The sequence below is a fragment of the Vicia villosa genome, linkage group LG2 (genome assembly GCF_029867415.1).
Source record: "Vicia villosa cultivar HV-30 ecotype Madison, WI linkage group LG2, Vvil1.0, whole genome shotgun sequence".
Taxonomy (NCBI): domain Eukaryota; kingdom Viridiplantae; phylum Streptophyta; class Magnoliopsida; order Fabales; family Fabaceae; genus Vicia; species Vicia villosa.
The window spans coordinates 155,973,613-155,992,428 of NC_081181.1; the positions used below are offsets into that span (position 1 = coordinate 155,973,613).

An 18,816-nucleotide genomic window follows, 5' to 3' on the forward strand; every position below is an offset into this window, starting at 1 on the left:
ACATGCATTTGAATAATGAATCTAACAAATTTAAAACTTACAAATTGAGTGATTTGTGGGCTTTTGAATGTTGTATAGCAATGTGATTGGAGCCTTGATGCAGCCTTGGAAGTGTGTTTGCACAAATTTTTGCCTTTGCTTGTTTTTTATTTGAGTTAGGGTAAATGAATGGGGGAGGGGGGTGTTTTGATAAATCTGCATAACGCGCAGCATTTCGGAAATGAACTTCCGAAATACTGTTTTCGGAAATGAACTTCCGAAATAAGACAATTTTTTCAAGAAAAAAGGCGTTTTCGGAGATACATCTCCGAAAACACCTTTTTCTTGCATTTTTGAAAATGCATTTCCGAAGTCAGGGGTAGTATGGGGTTTTCACCAGAGGTGGACTAGAAGGTAGGGAGGTTGGCAAAGAAATTTTTTAAAACAAATAAAGAAAATCAAAATTATAAAATAAAAATAAAGTATTTAAGATCTTATTAAAAATAGGAACAAAAAGTTGATAGAACATGTTTAGGTTCAAGGTAAGAATGCTCTTAGGGTTTAAAGAAGATTACAAAGAGATTTTATATTTAACATTTTTAAAAATACTAGTCATGTTCAAAGCTATAGCATCTAACTCAATTCAAAGTCTTTCTTTTTATCTCTAGACCAATGTTTATAGTTATAAAAAAATTGACCAATTAGACTTTAGGCAACCATATATGAGAGAGTGCGTGTAGCTGTTATTGATGAGTGTTAAGCTACATAAAAATCTTTTTTATTGTCAAATTTCATTTATAATTATGATAAACACTTTGCATTATTTATTTATCTTGGGAAAACAGGAATCTCATAGTGTTAAGTGCAAGTATATGTCTCCTTTTGGTGTGACCATGTTATCTATATCTAGAATGACTTCATAATCTTATTTTGGTTTTTCTGGATTCATCAAAATTGACAAGCCCTTCTTCATGGCTTGTCATGTGATTTCCATACATTGTGTCCAAATATCAACCACCAGTACAAGTGCTACCTAATTCAACAATAGTTGCTTCACGAGAATGATAAAATCAGAGTCAAAGTAACTTTCATCATGAATCATATGAGCTTCACAATCTGTGTTGCCTGATCTTCTTAGAACATGTTTACACTTGTTTTTAGCACATGATGTTCTTCTTGTTCGTTGACTTTTTTTTCTGTTCTTATCTTGATGAAAACAGTTTCTCTTTGGTTTAAATCAATTGACAGAATTAGCTAAACTAATCACTTTCCCCTATTATTACTATGCAGGAAAAAATAGAGTTGGAGCAAAAACAATTGTCATCATAACTTTCATTGCCTTTCTTTTGGTATTACTTGTATATGTGGGCTGTTATTGCAAACGGAGACAATCAAGGCAGAGACGTAGGACAATGCTAAAGGAAAATTGTACGTATAGTAAAAAAAACAATTATACAGCTAACCCATTTTCATTTTGCTTAATTTTCTGCTTATATTACTGTTTTTTAATTTTATTTTGCATGTTTACTTCTAAATATTTGTTAATTTGTTTCAGTTGGAGATGAACTAAAAACACTGGAGTCATTACAATTCAAGGTTGCTACAATTGAAGCTGCCACCAACAAATTCTCAAAGGAGAACGAGATAGGTAAAGGAGGATTTGGTATTGTCTACAAGGTAAACTAACAAGATTATAAAATATTAGTGATTTTATTTCGAATTCGAAATTCTATATAAAATATTCTCACAGAGTCACAGTCGAAATATGAGCGAGAGATGTAAATAACACAGTTCTATTAATATTGCAGGGTGTTCTTTCTGATGGACAACAAATAGCAGTAAAGAAACTGTCAATAAATTCAGGACAAGGTTCTATAGAGTTTCAAAATGAAATATTACTCATAGCCAAGCTTCAACACATAAATTTGGTGACTTTGTTAGGATTCTGTTTGGAAGAACGAGAGAAAATGCTTATATATGAGTATGTGCCTAATAAGAGTCTTGATTATTTTCTATTTGGTAAGGATTCTCTAATCTTATGCTTTACATTTCCTAAATCTCATTAAAACTACAAAGTTTCTTAACAAAAGGGTTTATGATGAATTTGTAGATCACAAAAAACACAGGGTGTTAGATTGGTTCGAGCGTTACAAAATTATAGGAGGAATTGCACGGGGAATTCTTTACTTACATGAGTATTCAAGACTTAAAGTCATACATCGAGATCTCAAATCTAGCAATATACTGTTGGATAATAATATGAATCCAAAAATATCTGATTTCGGTTTGGCAAGAATAGTTACAATCGATCAAGAACCAGGAAGAACTAACAGAATTGTGGGAACATAGTAAGTTTTTCTTGAATTTCATTCTTTAATCATAGAAGCTTACATATCTTGTGACATTTCACTTTACATTACTATAACCATCAACAAAATTGAGAAAATAGTAATGCTTGTTATCTAGAATTCCATGCACAAAAATATACTACTTTGTATCTTAAATTTCAACAAGATTCTAATACCAATATTTTTTTCCAGTGGTTATATGTCTCCTGAATATGCAATGCATGGACAATTTTCTGAGAAGTCAGATGTGTTTAGTTTTGGGGTTATAATTATTGAGATAGTTAGCGGAAAGAAAAATGTCCGTCCCATTGAATTAGATGATTTTGATGACCTCCTAAGTATTGTGAGTATTAAATTTTGATATTATTTTCTTTTGTTAGTGCTCATAACCACATATCTAATAACATGTGGAAAATGACTTCTAATCCTAAATTTGACAATTTTCATGCAGGCTTGGAGAAAATGGAGGAGTGAAACACCATTAGAATTGTTGGACCCCGTTCTAAAAGACTCATATTCTCGTAGTGAAGTTATTAAGTGCATTCAACTTGGTTTGTTATGTGTTCAAGAAAGTCCACTTGATAGACCAACAATGGCACAAGTTGTCTCATATCTCAGTAATCTTTTAGTTGAATTACCGTTTCCTCAAGAGCCAGCATTTTCCATGGATAGGAGAACGAGGTTAAACATAACAAGAGAGTCTAGTTCAGGTCAATTTAATAGTAATTCTTTGGTTTCATCGATCAATGACATGACCAAGAGTCAATTTTTCCCTAGATAAATATGAGGTTGATTTTTCTCTTCAAATTATTTTGTATATTTTGGTAACAAAACGATATTTACTTCAAGAAATGAAGGCGTCAGTTGTATCAGTTACAGCACGTATTATAGGCAAAGGGAATTGCTTGTCCCTCAATGAAAATACAAAGCATTTCGAAACATATCAAAAGTCTACACCTTATCCATTCGTAACTGAATCACACTTTCAATTTTCATAAATTAGTACGGACATGTGTTGGGATTCAAGTATGAGTGATTGAGTCCCACATTGACTAGAAATGAAGGAAATGTTGAATTTATAAGAGAAATGATTCATACCTCCATTGTTTGATTTTGCATGTATGTCATTTGGAGAGAGAGAGAGAGAGAGAGAGAGAGAGAGAGAGAGAGAGAGAGAGAGAGAGATTGCAGTTTCCAAAAGTACTCTTGTGACTCTTGTGAGGACTACTATAGATGTAATTCTTTCTGAGGCACGAAAGACATTGCAGTACATAAGGCAGAGAAAGAACAAGGGGTCAAATATTTCAAGTAGTTCATTTTTACTTCTATTTTGATAGTATTTGTATTATGATTTATAATTTGTCAATAATAATATTTGATTATGGATTCTGGATCGATTCTAATATATGACATTTTAATTGAATTATATCATTATATGATTTAATTGATAGTATACTTAGTATAAATGGCCTATCATATAAGATTTCTTTAAAAAAAATGTCAAATTCATAACAATCTTATTGTCAAAGGATTATTACACCAGGATCCTTCATTATTCCCTTAATTGAGAAATAAATACACTATCATAAATTCAAAATATATTCAAGGCTGTTACGAAAGTGCACACATAGACTCATCCTTCTATAAATATAACTATACATTTTCGAACTATTTTTTGACAAAATGAGATGGTTGACTCACTTACGAATGTGATATATTTAGGGTGGGTACGGAAGCTGTATTATGACAACAACATTTTTGAATTTCATTAGAGAAGCTATTCACCACCAAGGGTGGGAAGAACAACCCCATAGGCAAATAGACTTAATTTAATGAAAGGTTTTTATTATATTAATGAATATACAACGAAGTCTCGATAATAATTGCTCTAGTTCCTGCGTGTTAGCTTTTCATAATAATACGAATCTTTATATCTTAATAATTTGTTCATATAGAAACTAAGCAAATTCAAGATTGTTCCAGAAGTTTAATCTTAGTAGAAATGAACGTGAATCTATCTTAAGAACTGTTAATTCAAGTTTGTTGCCAAAGGAAACTGTCTCAGACTCTTAATACAAGTTAAAAGTATTTTAGCCATATTTCCTTAGGCTTACGACAAGTAGGTAAACACAAACTACTAAAATGTAGTAATTGTCACCCATTACCAAAAAAAAAAAAACTGTATGATCATTGTCGTGTTTCTCATAAAAATCAGCAGACAAGGAAACCCTTATACAACAAATCGGTATGTAACATATCTTCCTGCAGTCTCACTTGGCCGGATGATCTTAACAACTTGCCCGCGCTTCAGGCCATAATATCTTGCAACAGGATCTGTTACCTGAATTCTAGGTAGCTGAGAAGCAGAAAATAGATATTAGATATAACGAATCATGTCAGTATAAGCAAAAATTAGTAGTGCGATGCTGTAACTGTAAATACAGGATAGTATATTAAGAACACTACATCCAGTAGACAAAGAATGAAGAAGTAAACACTAAGTTGTTTGTTTCTACATGCTTCATTACATCAAAATCTAAATCATAAACTAAGTTGTACTTTATCATGGAACCAGAAAAGAAAGAAAGATGAAGATCAGAGAAGATAAAGGCCCGTGTGTGCGGGTATACACATATAAAAAAGGCATATAACCATACTCAAATCATATAATTTCAGAATGAAGAGTGTATGTCTTTCCATACTGAGAGACTAGAGCCGAGAGAGAAAGAAATATTTCTGCATATTGCTTGTTTCTTTAAAGGGGAGAAGGTGGATTATGTGAGGGGAGTTCTAGATGCTTGTGGATTGCACCCTGATATTGGAATTCCACTTATTGTTGAAAAATCGTTCATAACAATTAGAAACAAGGAAATTCATATGCATGGAATGTTGCAAGAGTTGGGGAAGCAAATTGTTCGGGGACAACATCCGTACGACCCAGAGTTCTGGAGTAGATTGTGGCTTTACCAGGATTTCCATCGCGTGGCGATGACAAAAATGGTAACATATCTTTATAGATTCTATGGTTTTTGCATTCTTAAAAAATACAAAAATTCAGACATTATAATGTTGAAAGACTAATTCAATTTCAAATTAATTCCTATTTTATTCCCTTTTGTTATATTTTAATGTTAATTTTTCAGAAAGCACCGATAGAAACTAAAGCCATAGTTCTAGATCAAAAGGAGGATGGCTTAGAATTCAATCAGTTGAGGGGTGAAGATCTATCAAAATTCGTGCACCTGAAACTGCTCATATTGTGTCAAAAGAATTTTTCAGGGAAGCCTGTATTTCTTTCTAATTCCCTATGTTATCTTTCCGTGGAATGGTTATCCTTTCCCTTCTTTGCCTTCAAATATTCAGCTACATAACCTCGTCGAATTGAATATGCCTGGCAGCAACCTCGTCGTATTGTGGGAAGACAGTCAGGTAGTTTCTCCAAATAAACAACTATTTTTTTAGATGTAAAAACAATAGGTTAACATGTTGATAACTAATTTTCCTTTCACAGCGTCTACCTTGTTTGAAAAGGATGGATCTGAGCAACTCCAAAGAATTAATGGTAACTCCAAATTTTGAAGGGATCCAAAATCTGGAGCGGATAGATTTTACAGGATGCATAAACCTGTTGCAAGTGCATCCATCAGTTGGACTTCTTACAGAACTTGTATTCTTGAGTTTGCAGAACTGTACCTGTCTCACCAGCCTTGATTTCGGCAGTGTATCAAGAGTATGGTCTCTCAGAGTTCTGCGTCTCTCTGGTTGCATAGAATTGGCAAAGACTCCAGATTTCACAGGAGCATCAAATCTTGAGTACCTTGATATGGATCGATGTAAAATTTTATCTGAGATCCATAAATCTATTGGGGCTCTTACAAAGCTTAGATTCTTAAGTTTCAGAGACTGCACAGAGTTGTTTCCAAATCCTAACATCTTTGATAATATGACATCTCTTACGTCTCTGGATCTACGTGGCTGTGGGAGATTTTCAACTCTGCCCCTGCCAAGCACCACCCTCAATTCTCCTTCTCCTCTGGAATCATTGATTTTCCTGGACTTAAGCTTTTGCAACATTTTGGTAGTACCTGACTCTATTGGAGACTTAAAGGGTTTAGAAAGACTAAATTTACAGGGAAATAGGTTTAGCACACTTCCTACTACATTCAAGAGGCTTTCCAATCTAGCATATTTAAACTTGTCACATTGTCACAAACTTAAAAGATTGCCAAAGCTCTCATCCAAGAGTGGCCAATCAGATTCACTGGAAAGGTATTTTACAACAACATCTGGATCGCGTGATCATAGGTCTGGATTATATGTTTATGACTGTCCCAGGATAGCTAAGCGGTTTGCTCTTGAGGATCTAGACATTCCATTTAAATGGCTAAAAAGACTATTAAAGGTGCCTACCATCCTATCTCTTTATTTTGTGTGTCAGTCACTTCTTCTCTAGCTCGGATACATGTGCGTGCGTGTATGTCTTGTATTAATATACCCTTTTATGGTCAAGAGACCCTAATCCAATATATAAGAAACTGTTGCATTTCCATGTCAAATGTTTTCCTTAGTAATCTCCCATTCGTTCGACATTATTTTAAATATTTCAAATGTTTTCCTTAGTAATCTCCCATTCGTACGACATGAATACCTTCCCTTGCACGTATCTCTTTAGCTGGTGATATACTTACATGTTTTTTCTTCTGATTCCAGGAACCTCGTCATTTTCGATGTGGCTTTGACATTGTTCTTCCTTTGCATGGTAAATATGTTGATTCACATGGAAACCCTTCAATTCCACAGTGGTTCAACCACCAGTTTGAGGAAGGTTCAGTAATAAGGATAAATAACTCTGATATGCAAGTTGATTGGGCTGGCTTTTCCTTTTGTGTAGCATTTCAAGTAGATATCCGCCAAGCAGTAACTGACTTACATCGTCATTTTCATTTGCCACCGTCAATTCCTTTTTTTCTTTCTTTTGAAAGTGAACACACAGAAGAATGCTTTGATATGCCGCTTAGTTTGGAACGAAATAAGGTGGCTAGCTCAAATTATATTTGGGTAATCTATATCTCTCGTGAACACTGCCATTTTGTGAAAACAGGAGCAAAAATCACATTTAAAGCTGGCAGTGGTTTGACTATGAAGAAGTGGGGGTTCCGTGTGCTAACCAAGAAGGGCGTAGAAAGGACACCGAGAACACAACTTCCGTTGTTGTCCATTGAGAATGTAGATGAAAGAAGCAGCAGATTTGAGGGTAAAATCAAGCTTCCTTACAATTGGTTAGTTTCTTCTGAAGATGAAGTTGAGAATGATGAAGCCAAGGGAAAAGAAATCAATCTCTTTAATCTAGGCCTTTTGACAGGCCAACTACACTTCCATTTATAAGAAAAGATTCCCTTTTTAGATACATTGGATAAATAATGTATCTGGACAATATGTTGTCTAGATACATTATTTATTCAATGTATCTAAAAAGAGAATCTTTTCTTATAAATGGGACCAAAGGGAGTAATAATTAATTACAATCATTTTACATCAAGCTACGGTAAATCATGTTTATCTAATAATTTCTCTTCAATTAATAAGTTGACATGTGTTTCATGATTTAACTATTGTTCAATTCAGTCACTCCTCAATCCCATAGATTTGCTAGTCTGCGTATGGTCTGTGTTTTTCCAAAGATTGACAGATTATTCTATTTCTAAGGGATGCACAACCTATCCAGATGGTTTCTGAACATGATTTGGATTGAAGTTTTAGTCTGTTTCGTTTCTTAAACTAGGTCAGTCCATATGAACTGAAGTAAATCAATTCTACATAAACAAAAACAACAGCCAGCATCGAGTCTAAAATGCCAACGTTTTGTATGAGAGCTTGGAGAGAAGTGGAGTGCTAATGCTTAGGTGAGTTGGACTTGGAGTCTCACCAAGATCAAGGGAGGTCTCAAGAGAACATTTACAGAGATACTTTAGATTATCCAAGAGGACAATTTTCATTAGCTATTATTAATATATTTTTAATATTTAAATTATTATAACTATTCGAGCACAGTGAAACAAGATGAAGATGGAAGAACAGAGAAAAAAATTATAATTAATTTTTACTCAATTCAAAACGAGCACAGTGAAACAAGATGAAGATGGAAGAACAGAGAGAAAAATTATAATTAATTTTTACTCAATTCAAAACGGTTATAAGAATATGATTCTACATGTTAACAATTACAAGCAAAAATCTTATATATGCTAAATTCATATTGGGACAAATTAATTAAAGTCCAACACAAGACCCAATGATACTGAATGTGCAATTACACTTCAACATCATCCCTTAATTCACTAAAATCAACAACACCAATTTCATCCCTTAAATTGATGAAGTGTTCAGTCTTGATAGCCTTCGTCGGAAAATCTACAATGCACAACTTCTTGCACTCCATTCTGGACTTGATTCCACAGAAAATGAAATTTTGTGTAAATGTGCTAGCTTCTCCCATGCAGCACTGAGTTCTTAGCAAGGCTTATAGCTGATTTGTTGTCAAGCTTCAACTTCACAGGCTTCTTCACCTTGATCTTCATATCCTGCAACAAATTCGGCAACCACACAACTTGACACGCGGACAAAGCACTTGCAATGTATTCAGCTTCACAAGTTGACAACACAACAACTGGTTGCTTCTTGTAACACCAAGAAGTCAGACTTCTCAGATATTTAAGAAAATATTTGTAAGTACTTCTTTTGCCCTCAACTGGTTGGGTCAAGGCTATTGGGTCGTTCTGAGTGCAAAAGTGGATTGGGGCAAGCCTATTGGGTCGTTCTGGATGCAGAAGTGAATTGGTCCATGCTTAGTGTAACACCCTTCTAACCCAAACATATTTCGTATATATTTTACGAAAATAAAATTCAATTAAAACCACAAGGGCGTCACATCTTCATATAACGTCTTATAATAAACAGTCATGCTCTATAACACGGGTTGCAAAACAAATAAAATCTGATAGTTCTTTACCATCAACATATAGTACTTCACATATCACAGTGAAATTCATAGTTCAAAATAACTTTATTAAAATAAATACTTCATAAGACTTCATCATACTTTATCATCCATGAAATCATACTTCAAAATAGTTTAAGCAACATCATTAGAATCATGCATGTGGTACCAAAACATCACTGATGACATAGTCATCGTTATCTCCAAAGATCCCCACCAATAGGATCGATTCCCACTTGGAACCAGAGCACTTTACAAAATTGCACTCAATCCACACTATGAGATTGAGGCCATCACTGGACCGTATCGTCCTTCATACGTCACTGGATCAATATCCTATAAAACATCAATGGACTATTCGTCCTAACCAATGCTATGAATGCATGATGCGCAACAACACAAAACGATACGACAACGGCTAGTCAAAACACATCATCATTTATCATGTTCATCTTACCTCATCACAAGCTTCATAATAATCATATCATATCATCAAGATCCCCATAAAAACATACATCAATTCACAATAAAGCACAGTTAACTCAATTCACGATAGAAACCACGCTTTTTAGTATATAATCACTAAGTATCATCATCCCATCACAATATAACTCCTAGAAATCGGAGTCCTATGGTTCATTTTATTTTACTAAGTTATTTACTATTACTCTAGCTTCGCAACGCTTCGAATGACACGTCAATTGAAGTCCTACAACTCAAGTTATGAATTTTACAAATTTTTCTAGTTCAGGCGACTGAAGCCAGTAGCCTCTGCCTCCACTCGCCTACTCATTCGCTCGGCGCGTCCTGGATGAGTCCATTCACTCGACGACTGGGTCGATTCACCCGGCAAATCCATGCGAATAGGGTTTTCCTGTTCTGATTTCCTGCATAAAACCAGTCTCAATCCTTGCAATTCCAACATATTATAGGTCTTAAAACATCCTTTAAACACCAGATTTCATCATCCAATAACATCCCTATGTATTCTGCATTATAAGTACTATTATGTCACAATTCAACGCTTCCAATTCATCGATATTCATCACATCATCATCATCTAATCCTCATATACCAAAACCCCAAAACAATCCTACAATTATCCAACACTTAAACCAATTATAATAATCAAGATAAACTCCCCTTACCTTAGATTTAAAGCTTGATTCTAATTCTTCTTTGCGTTTTACAATTCCTCTACCTCTGTGACCTAGGTATGTTCTTCTCTCAGCCTCTTCTCCAAATGCAATTTCACAGAATAAATCGTTAAAACACCAATATTCCTTTTTATCAAACTTATCCCTTGGACCCCTAATATTTTCCTCTTTTTGCCCTCATTTAGACCCTTGAATTGACTATCTTGCCCTTATCATCTCTAACACCAATATTATTCTATTTTACCAATTAAAATAATCCCAACTAATTACTCTAATTATTCTAAAATACTCCAAAAATCCCTCAATACACCTAAGCATCACATAACTCACCACAACATCACATGAATCATCAAAACATCACATAAGTCATCATACCCTTAAACATCACAGATCATCACAAACCATCATAAAGACTCAACATAAAAACACCAAAACATCATATATATATATATATATATATATATATATATATATATATATATATATATATATATATATATATATATATATATATATATATATATATATATATATATATATATATATATATATATATATATATATATATCGAATACTTCACAATGACTCATATATTCATGCTAAATTAATTAAATAAATAATTAATCTAGATTTTCTAGGTGTTACACTTAGCCACTGAGCCAGGCCGGAACACAAACCATATGAATAGGCTTGATCTTATCTCATTTCTCTTATCTATTTGCTTCACCTCAAAAACTTGTAACAAGTATCTCTATATTTCTCTTTCTTAAATCTTCAACAAACGCTAACAATATTAGGTGATAACATATTTCCTTAATGTTTTTCCTTTATTCTTTCGTTGTGTTTATTTGAGAGTGTGACTCATCTTGGAGGGTCACAGAGCCCCAATATGAAGTCGAGAGGTGTGAGCTATGGGCTCAGTGCTTGAAAAGATCAAAATGGGGTGTGTGGAGAGTAGACTTGAGCTTTGTAGAAATGAAGTTCTTCGGTAGTTACAATAGTTTATATGGTGGTAGTTCAGGGAGCCTAGTGAAAGCAACACTAACTTAATGTCTTCTTCCCCAGGTCTTGCTAGATACATCATGAGGCTCTCAACTTCTAATTAGACCTCCTTTTGTGAATAAGCTATGAATATTAACTCAATATATCTTAAAAAGAGGATCAAATATAAGCTTTCTACATAGATATGGAGTTGTGCAACACTAAGAAAGAGGCTGATGTGACATTGGAGTCGTGTTTGTTGGGCGAGAAAATTTTTATGTGGCAGCCTCGAGGTGGAGGAAGAATAATTTCAAGTTTATACTTGGATAATCGAAGACTTTGGGGTTGGTATTCCTTTCTACCTCCGACAATCAAACATCTTGAAAGTTGCATCTGAACAGTTGAGCCTTTGTCAGATGTTTCGAGATCCTCTAATAGGGTCTCAATATTACTCCTACAACGAGCATTTTCTTCTTCTGTTAGAAGACTAAAGAAGTAAATAAAGGTGGATGGGGCTATGTGAGTGACATCTATGGGAGGGCTATTCTCTTCCCTTACACTTTCAACTACAAAAATTGAAAAGACAAGTTTGTTTGGGTTATGGAAATGTCCATTGTCCCGAGGTCATGTACGACTAAGACATATGTTTCCTCTATATTAGACTGGGTGAGCCCCTTGCTATCATGGGCTATGACCCAGTAAAACTCAGCATGACGAAGAGAGAGACCATCAATCTATTATAATGGTTTATTATTATGGGGTGAGAAACCGACTTAGACTTGAAGGAGATCCATCTTGATGTCCTTCCCTTATGCATTGTTTCAAATTAATTATAACTCTTTTTGTTTTAGTCTTGAACCAACATGATCAATATGTCTATCAGTTATCTCATTCCGACCTTATTTTATTGAACAAGTTATCAATCGAGACAGACTCAAACAAAGTCGGATTGGAATTCGTTACACTCGAGGTGACCCAACCCAAAAAAATCAAACATATACAATGATTGATTAAAAAAATCAATAAATTGTACTTTTTTTTCAAATGAAACTATTAAAAAAAATCTAATTAAAATCTTTTACACTTTATACCCAAACCATAAAAGAAAAGTAGATTCTACATCAATACTGTTATACGATATATAGTGTTCTAAATTAGTAATTAATATAATTAGTAGATTAGAACAGATTTAACGTAAAAGATGGGAACAAAATAGTGAATCAGTGTGCAAATTCTAGCTCAAAAAACCATTTAAAAAAAGTGAGCAATTTTTCTTTTAAAAAATAAAATAAAAGCTAAAGTTTCAAGAATTGGGATACATCCACTGTTTATTATGTTTTGCATTCTTATTTTACTACTTGCTCCTAAAAGTACCTATAGATGAGTCACTTATTTTTAAGTAATGAAGAAAAAAAATAGAGAGGATCTTAGTCTCCTTTATTGACTTATTTGTTGACTTATTACCAACTTGTCTCCCATTGCAATACTTTGAATATGATTAAAATAAAAATCAACAATTTTAAAAATCAACAATTTTAAAAGTCTAACTATTGATTAATCTTATAATATCTATAGGTCTTAATTAAATTTTTATTTATTATTTGTGATCACTTAAAAGAAATGTCAAAAAAATATTTTCTAAAAGAGTTTAAAGGTAGTGCATTATCCGTGTAAAATATTTTACACAGTCAATTCATCATAATTCTTAAAAAAAAAAATACTTTATGTCATTTAAAAAATCAAGTTTTTATAAAAATTAACGGTTATGATTTCAGTGACAATGTAAAACTAATTTATACTGTCGGTATATTTCCATTAAATTCTTTTTATAAAAGCTTAAAGGTAGTGCAATGCACCATCAGTGTAAAATATTTTACACAATCAATACATCACAATCCTTAAAAAAAATACTTTATATATAATTTTAAAAAAAAAAAACTTTTATATAAATTAAAGGTTATTTAAAAAGTCTAAAAAAAAATGTCAAAAACATTCTATATTACTATATTCCCTTGTACATAGCCATTCAACAAAAACAAAATCAAATCCCTATCGTTTGCTAAAAACAATTACAATATCATATGAATCATCATCCCTTAGAATGAAAAAAATTGTTTGATTATCTAAAACAAAACAATGATTTCTACTTCAAAACACATCTGCAAAATCTCCTATACAGCTTACACCCTGTTTGCTTTCCTCACTCTAATCTTAACAACACAAGCATCTCCAACATACAAAGGCTCTTACTGCAACGACACCTCAAGAATAAGTCTGAGGCCTTGAATACTTTCAAACAGTTTAAAACCATGGTTGAGTTGCAACATGGACTCCCTATCAAATCTTTTCAATCTAACTGGGGTAAAGAGTTTAAACACTTCAACAAATTTCTCTCAGAGTTAGGCATTTTGCATAGGAACATTTGTCCTCATACACACCATCAAAATGGTGTTATAGAAAGAAAACATAGGCACATAATGGTTACAGGCCTAGCCCTGCTCAGCCAAGCTTCCTTGCCACTTCCCTTTTGGGATTTTGCCTTCTCCACTACTATGTACCTCATTAACAGACTTCCTTCAGCTTCTGTTTTTCAGGTGCCTTATTCCCTTTTATTTGGCTCCATGCCTGACTATTCCTTCCTTAGAGTGCTTGGGAGTGTTTGCTTCCCTTTATTAAGGCCTTATTCTACTCACAAATTCAACTTTAGATCTCATGAGTGTTTTTTTTTTTGGGTTATTCAACCTCTCACAAAGGTTATAGGTGCTTGTCTCCTTGTGGTAGACTTTATATATTATTCAATGAGTCAAGGTTTCCATACCCTGAACTCTTTCAGTCTTCTAAAGCCACAATCACTCATAATTCCTCATCTATAGTCTCTCTTTCTCCCTTGCTAGTTTTCTCCTGCACATCCTCAACCTCACCTTCTGCCAGCTCTTCTCATCATTCTGCAGAAGTCCCAAGTTCTCCTGGGTTTTCCAGTAGTACAAACTTATCTATACTAGTTAGTGTTTCCCCTACTCCCTCTAATCATGTCAACTCTCAGTGTACTTCCTTGTCTGCTAACAGCAGTTCCCATGAGTCCAACACTCCTCATGCCTCAGCATTCACTCCTTCTGTTAGTGGCACAGTTCCTCTATCTGAGGCTAGTGGTTCTTCTGATTCAGGTGATTCCATCTCTGTTCCCATCGCCCCTAGAGCAGTTCCTGTTGCTGCCAAACCTATCAATAATTACTCCATGCAAACTAGGGCCAAAATTGGCTTCACTCAGCCAAGATTGGAACCAAGGTTACTACTAGCTGCCACTGAGCCCAAGAATGCCAAACAGGCTCTCTCTGACTCCAAGTGGCAAGCAGAAATGCAAGCTGAATATGATGCCCCTATATCTAAATAAGACTTGGAGACTTCTGCCTCTTCCCACTCACATACAGGCTATTGGAAGCAATTGGATTTTTCGAGAAAAATAAAATCCATATGGCACAGTTAACAAATACAAGGCCAGACTTGTGGCCAAGGGATTCCATCAAGGGGAAGGTTTTGATTTTAATGAAAAAGTATCTCCAATTGTCATGCCAATCACTATCAGGATCACTCTTTCGATTACCCTAACATACAGGTGGTCCATTCAACAGCTTGATGTGAACAATGCATTCCTCAGTAACTGACACTTCTTATGTACTGTAACTGACACTTGCCAATCTAGAGAAATACTACCTACAGTAGCAGGTCACCTTGCTACCACTATAAGTAACAAAGTACCACCTGTAACTAACTTTCTATTGTAAGAGAATTGAGAATTCAGTTAGAGAGAAATGAAGATCTCATTACCTACTCTAGTTTCTAACAAGACTCATCCTTCTATAAATATAACTATACATTTTCAAACTATTTTTTGACAAAAAAGGACGGATGACTCACTTACGAATGTGATATATTTAGGGCAACAACATTTTTGAGTTTCATTAGAGAAGCTATTCACCACTAAGGGTAGGAAGAACAACCCCATAGGCAAATAGACTTAATTTAGTGAAAGGTTTTTATTATATTAATGGATATACAATAAAGTCTCAATAATAATTGCTCTAGTTCCTTCATGTTAGCTTTTCATAATAATATAGTACAAAGGAATTATCAGAGGAGGGCTCTTTACAAACAGAGGAATCCTTATATCTTAATAATTTGTTCCAGAAGTTTAATCTTAGTAGAAATGAACATGAATTTAGCTTAAGAACTGTTGATTCAAGTTTGCTGGCAAAGAAAACTGTCTCAGACTCTTAATACAAGTTAAAAGTATTTTAGCCATATTTCCTTAGGCTTAGGACAAGTAGGTAAACACAAACTACTAAAATGTAGTTATTGTCACCAATTACCAAAAAAATGCTGTATAATCATTGTCGTGTTTCTCATAAAAATCAGCAGACAAGGAAACCCTTATACAACAAATCGGTATGTCACATATCTTCCTGCAGTCTCACTTGGCCGGATAATCTTAACAACTTGTCCCCGCTTCAGGCCATAATATCTTGCAACAGGATCTGTTACCTGGATTCTAGGTAGCTGAGAAGCAGAAAATAGATATTAGATATAATGAACCGTGTCCGTATCAGCAAAAACTAGTAGTGTGATGTTATAATTGTAAACACCGCATAGTATATTAAGAACACTACATCCAGTAGACAAAGAATGAAGGAGTAAACACTAAGTTGTTTGTTTCTACATGCTTAATTACATCCAAATCTAAATCATAAACTAAGTTGTAATTAATCATGGAACCACACAAGAGAGATGAAGATTGGAGAAGATAAAGGCCTGTGTGTGCAGGTATACACATTAAGTATAAAAAAGGCATATAACCATAATCAAATCATATAACTTCAGAATGAAGAGTATATGACTTTCCATACTGACAGGTAGCACTTCATCGGAATCTCATCTACATACCTATAACTACCACATACATGAGCAGTGAGATTATATGTACTCTATACCTTTATCACAGATTAGTATGGTTCTGATTTTGTTTAAGAACTTCCAGAGCATTTTGAGCTATATTCCTAATAGGATAAAGTGTGAAGTTTTGTGAATTATTTTTATGTCAAATAAGCTTAGCATCTCTTTTATTGAGTGGTTGCAGCCAGTCAGTAACAGTTGTACAAAGAGATGAGCCAATCAATTAAAGAAAATGCCCCAAAAGGGCAATACTTTATAGCAGTTTGCTGTAATTGCGGCTATCCAATGTTTATGTTTAGAGGCAAATGGCTAGAATAAGTATGTGCTGCTGGCCCCGGTGATACAAACTGTCTTTCTAACCTTCTTTTTGGTGTTGAACTAATGGAATAGTTCCAACTAGTGGCTTTAATTGCAACAGACTTGATATGTTCTAATTTATACAAAAAATCATAGACCGTGAGAGTGAGGTCCAGACGATGTAGTTATATTTGAAGTATTCTGACATTTAAGAAGGTCAATATCCACGAACCTGAGGATAAATCTTCAAAAGCCTTATACAAATCACTACAATACTACATTTTCTAGGATTATTATACATTGTATTCAATTTTAGATCCCTCAACACTTGTAGCTTGTACTACAAAAATCACTACAATTTCTAAATCTACACACTATATCATCTAATTTCCTCTCAAATCTTTACAGATGCCTGGACAAATTTAAACCAAATCAAAATTTAACTATTCCTTTATTACAAAGTTCAAATCATGGAGTTACCTTCCATGAGCTAATTGGCAACAAAGCTTGAGGTGGCAGGGTACACCACTCACACTCTGCAACGCTTAGCTCTAAACACTCACCCAAGTGAGACTATTTAATACCATCAAATAAGATCTCCAAAAGGATGAATGTACGGGAAAAGGAAATGTGTGATTTGAATAGGAAAAGTGAGGATGTCAAACTGTGTGCCAAGTGGCCCTCTTGAAGGAGAAAGGAAAGGAGATTAACTTAAGCTAGCAAGCTGGGAGGGAATTAGGCAAAATTGCTTCAATACACGATTTCCCGAATCAACAAAAACACTAAAAGAAAGGAAACAATTATCCAGGAATCAATACGAATAGCATCCAATATGAACTACTAATTCTCTGTGCACGCCACTAACAAAACCCTAATAGTTTACATTTGTACTGTTTTTCTTCAATATTACAAAGCCATCACACACATTCATTCAATTAATCCCCTACTAAAACAACACAAAATTTCCAACAAAAAAAACAAAGTAATACACTGACCTGAGTTTCCTTGACAGTATATCTCTCAAGTAAGGTTTTCTTCTCAGGATCAGTGAGCACCTGATGTTCCGGCACAAGCACATGATCTTTAATGTTTACAAGCAATTCCGCCTCCTGCAAACACACACACAACACCAACAATTAGTCACCCCAACCATTATAAAAAAAAATTAGGGTTTCGAAAGGGATAAATTGTTCACACTGACCTGAAAAACTTCCAAGTGAAATTTCGAAGCCATTTCAGAGACACATGTTCGTGCAAATGGAGTAAGACTAGTCTGACAAACAAGTATTGCCCTATAAACATTCTCCGAATTCATCCGATTGGTGTAAGTCTTCATAGTCTTGACGCCGACCTTAGCTTCTTCAGGGAAGAAGACGTAGATCTGATCGGACTGTTTATCTTTCTTGGCTTTGTTGATAACGAGATCTTCTCTCTTCATATTCTCGCCGTATTTGTTCTTGAAATCGTGTTTCGACATGTTGAGCTCGAAGTCTCCGACGAGGTAATTCCGATCTTTGAGCATTTGCATCACCGTTTTGCGGATTCTATAGAGCCTTGTTATCTCATCCTCTGTGAGAACCATTGTCGCGGTGTTCTGATAAACACGAACGATGAATTTGTTGGTGGCGGAAGGTACGGCGTTGCGGCAAGGGTTTACCTTTTGGTTTTGACCGTTGTTTCGTAGATAGAGATATCAGATATAGAAGGGAAATCAGATTATGCTAATTTAATAGAATTTGGGAATAAATGTGTTAATAATTTAGGGCTGGACAAATTATTTCAAACCGGCCCAATCCGACCTACCTAAGGGGCCCGTTAATATTAGGCTTGCTGCTTGAGTATGGTAGCTCTTTTCTCCCATTGAAAAAATCCAGTATTTGCATTGATCTATTCAGTATAAATAGTACCTGACTGTTGAAATAAGATGCAATGCCTCCCTTATGTATCCATTTTCCAGCCATTTGTCCATGAATTACTTAATTTATAACTAAATAAAATCATATAATTCATGTCAAATTAGGTAGATATTCCCTTTTATTAAGAACTCATGATTGAATTATTCATAATTTGAAGGGAGAACAGCAGACTGTTAATTCTGAGTATTGACTAT

General features: G+C 34.3%; 3 protein-coding genes across 3 annotated transcripts; 2 read left to right on the top strand and 1 right to left on the bottom strand.

Annotated features, from left to right (window-relative positions):
* The first annotated feature begins 1,136 nt into the window (after positions 1 to 1,136).
* LOC131652621 (cysteine-rich receptor-like protein kinase 10) lies at positions 1,137 to 3,713 on the top strand. Its single transcript, XM_058922531.1, has 6 exons — positions 1,137 to 1,407; positions 1,535 to 1,656; positions 1,788 to 1,998; positions 2,090 to 2,327; positions 2,520 to 2,670; positions 2,779 to 3,713. Exons 1-6 carry the CDS (start codon positions 1,392 to 1,394, stop codon positions 3,106 to 3,108), a joined length of 1,068 nt encoding a protein of 355 aa, XP_058778514.1. The 5' UTR covers positions 1,137 to 1,391; the 3' UTR covers positions 3,109 to 3,713.
* Positions 3,714 to 5,015: 1,302 nt separating this feature from the next.
* Positions 5,016 to 7,712, top strand: LOC131650412 (disease resistance protein RUN1-like). The gene is made up of 5 exons (XM_058920124.1): positions 5,016 to 5,327; positions 5,471 to 5,563; positions 5,607 to 5,756; positions 5,839 to 6,729; positions 7,038 to 7,712. The coding sequence occupies exons 1-5, from the start codon at positions 5,016 to 5,018 to the stop codon at positions 7,710 to 7,712; spliced, it is 2,121 nt and encodes a 706-aa protein (XP_058776107.1).
* A 7,945-nt stretch (positions 7,713 to 15,657) lies between these two features.
* On the bottom strand, positions 15,658 to 18,436 carry LOC131652623 (DNA-directed RNA polymerases II and IV subunit 5A). Its single transcript, XM_058922533.1, has 3 exons — positions 17,908 to 18,436; positions 17,702 to 17,815; positions 15,658 to 16,016 (listed from the first exon to the last, which is right to left on the bottom strand). The coding sequence occupies exons 1-3, from the start codon at positions 18,286 to 18,288 to the stop codon at positions 15,891 to 15,893; spliced, it is 621 nt and encodes a 206-aa protein (XP_058778516.1). The 5' UTR covers positions 18,289 to 18,436; the 3' UTR covers positions 15,658 to 15,890.
* Between the last annotated feature and the right edge of the window lie 380 nt (positions 18,437 to 18,816).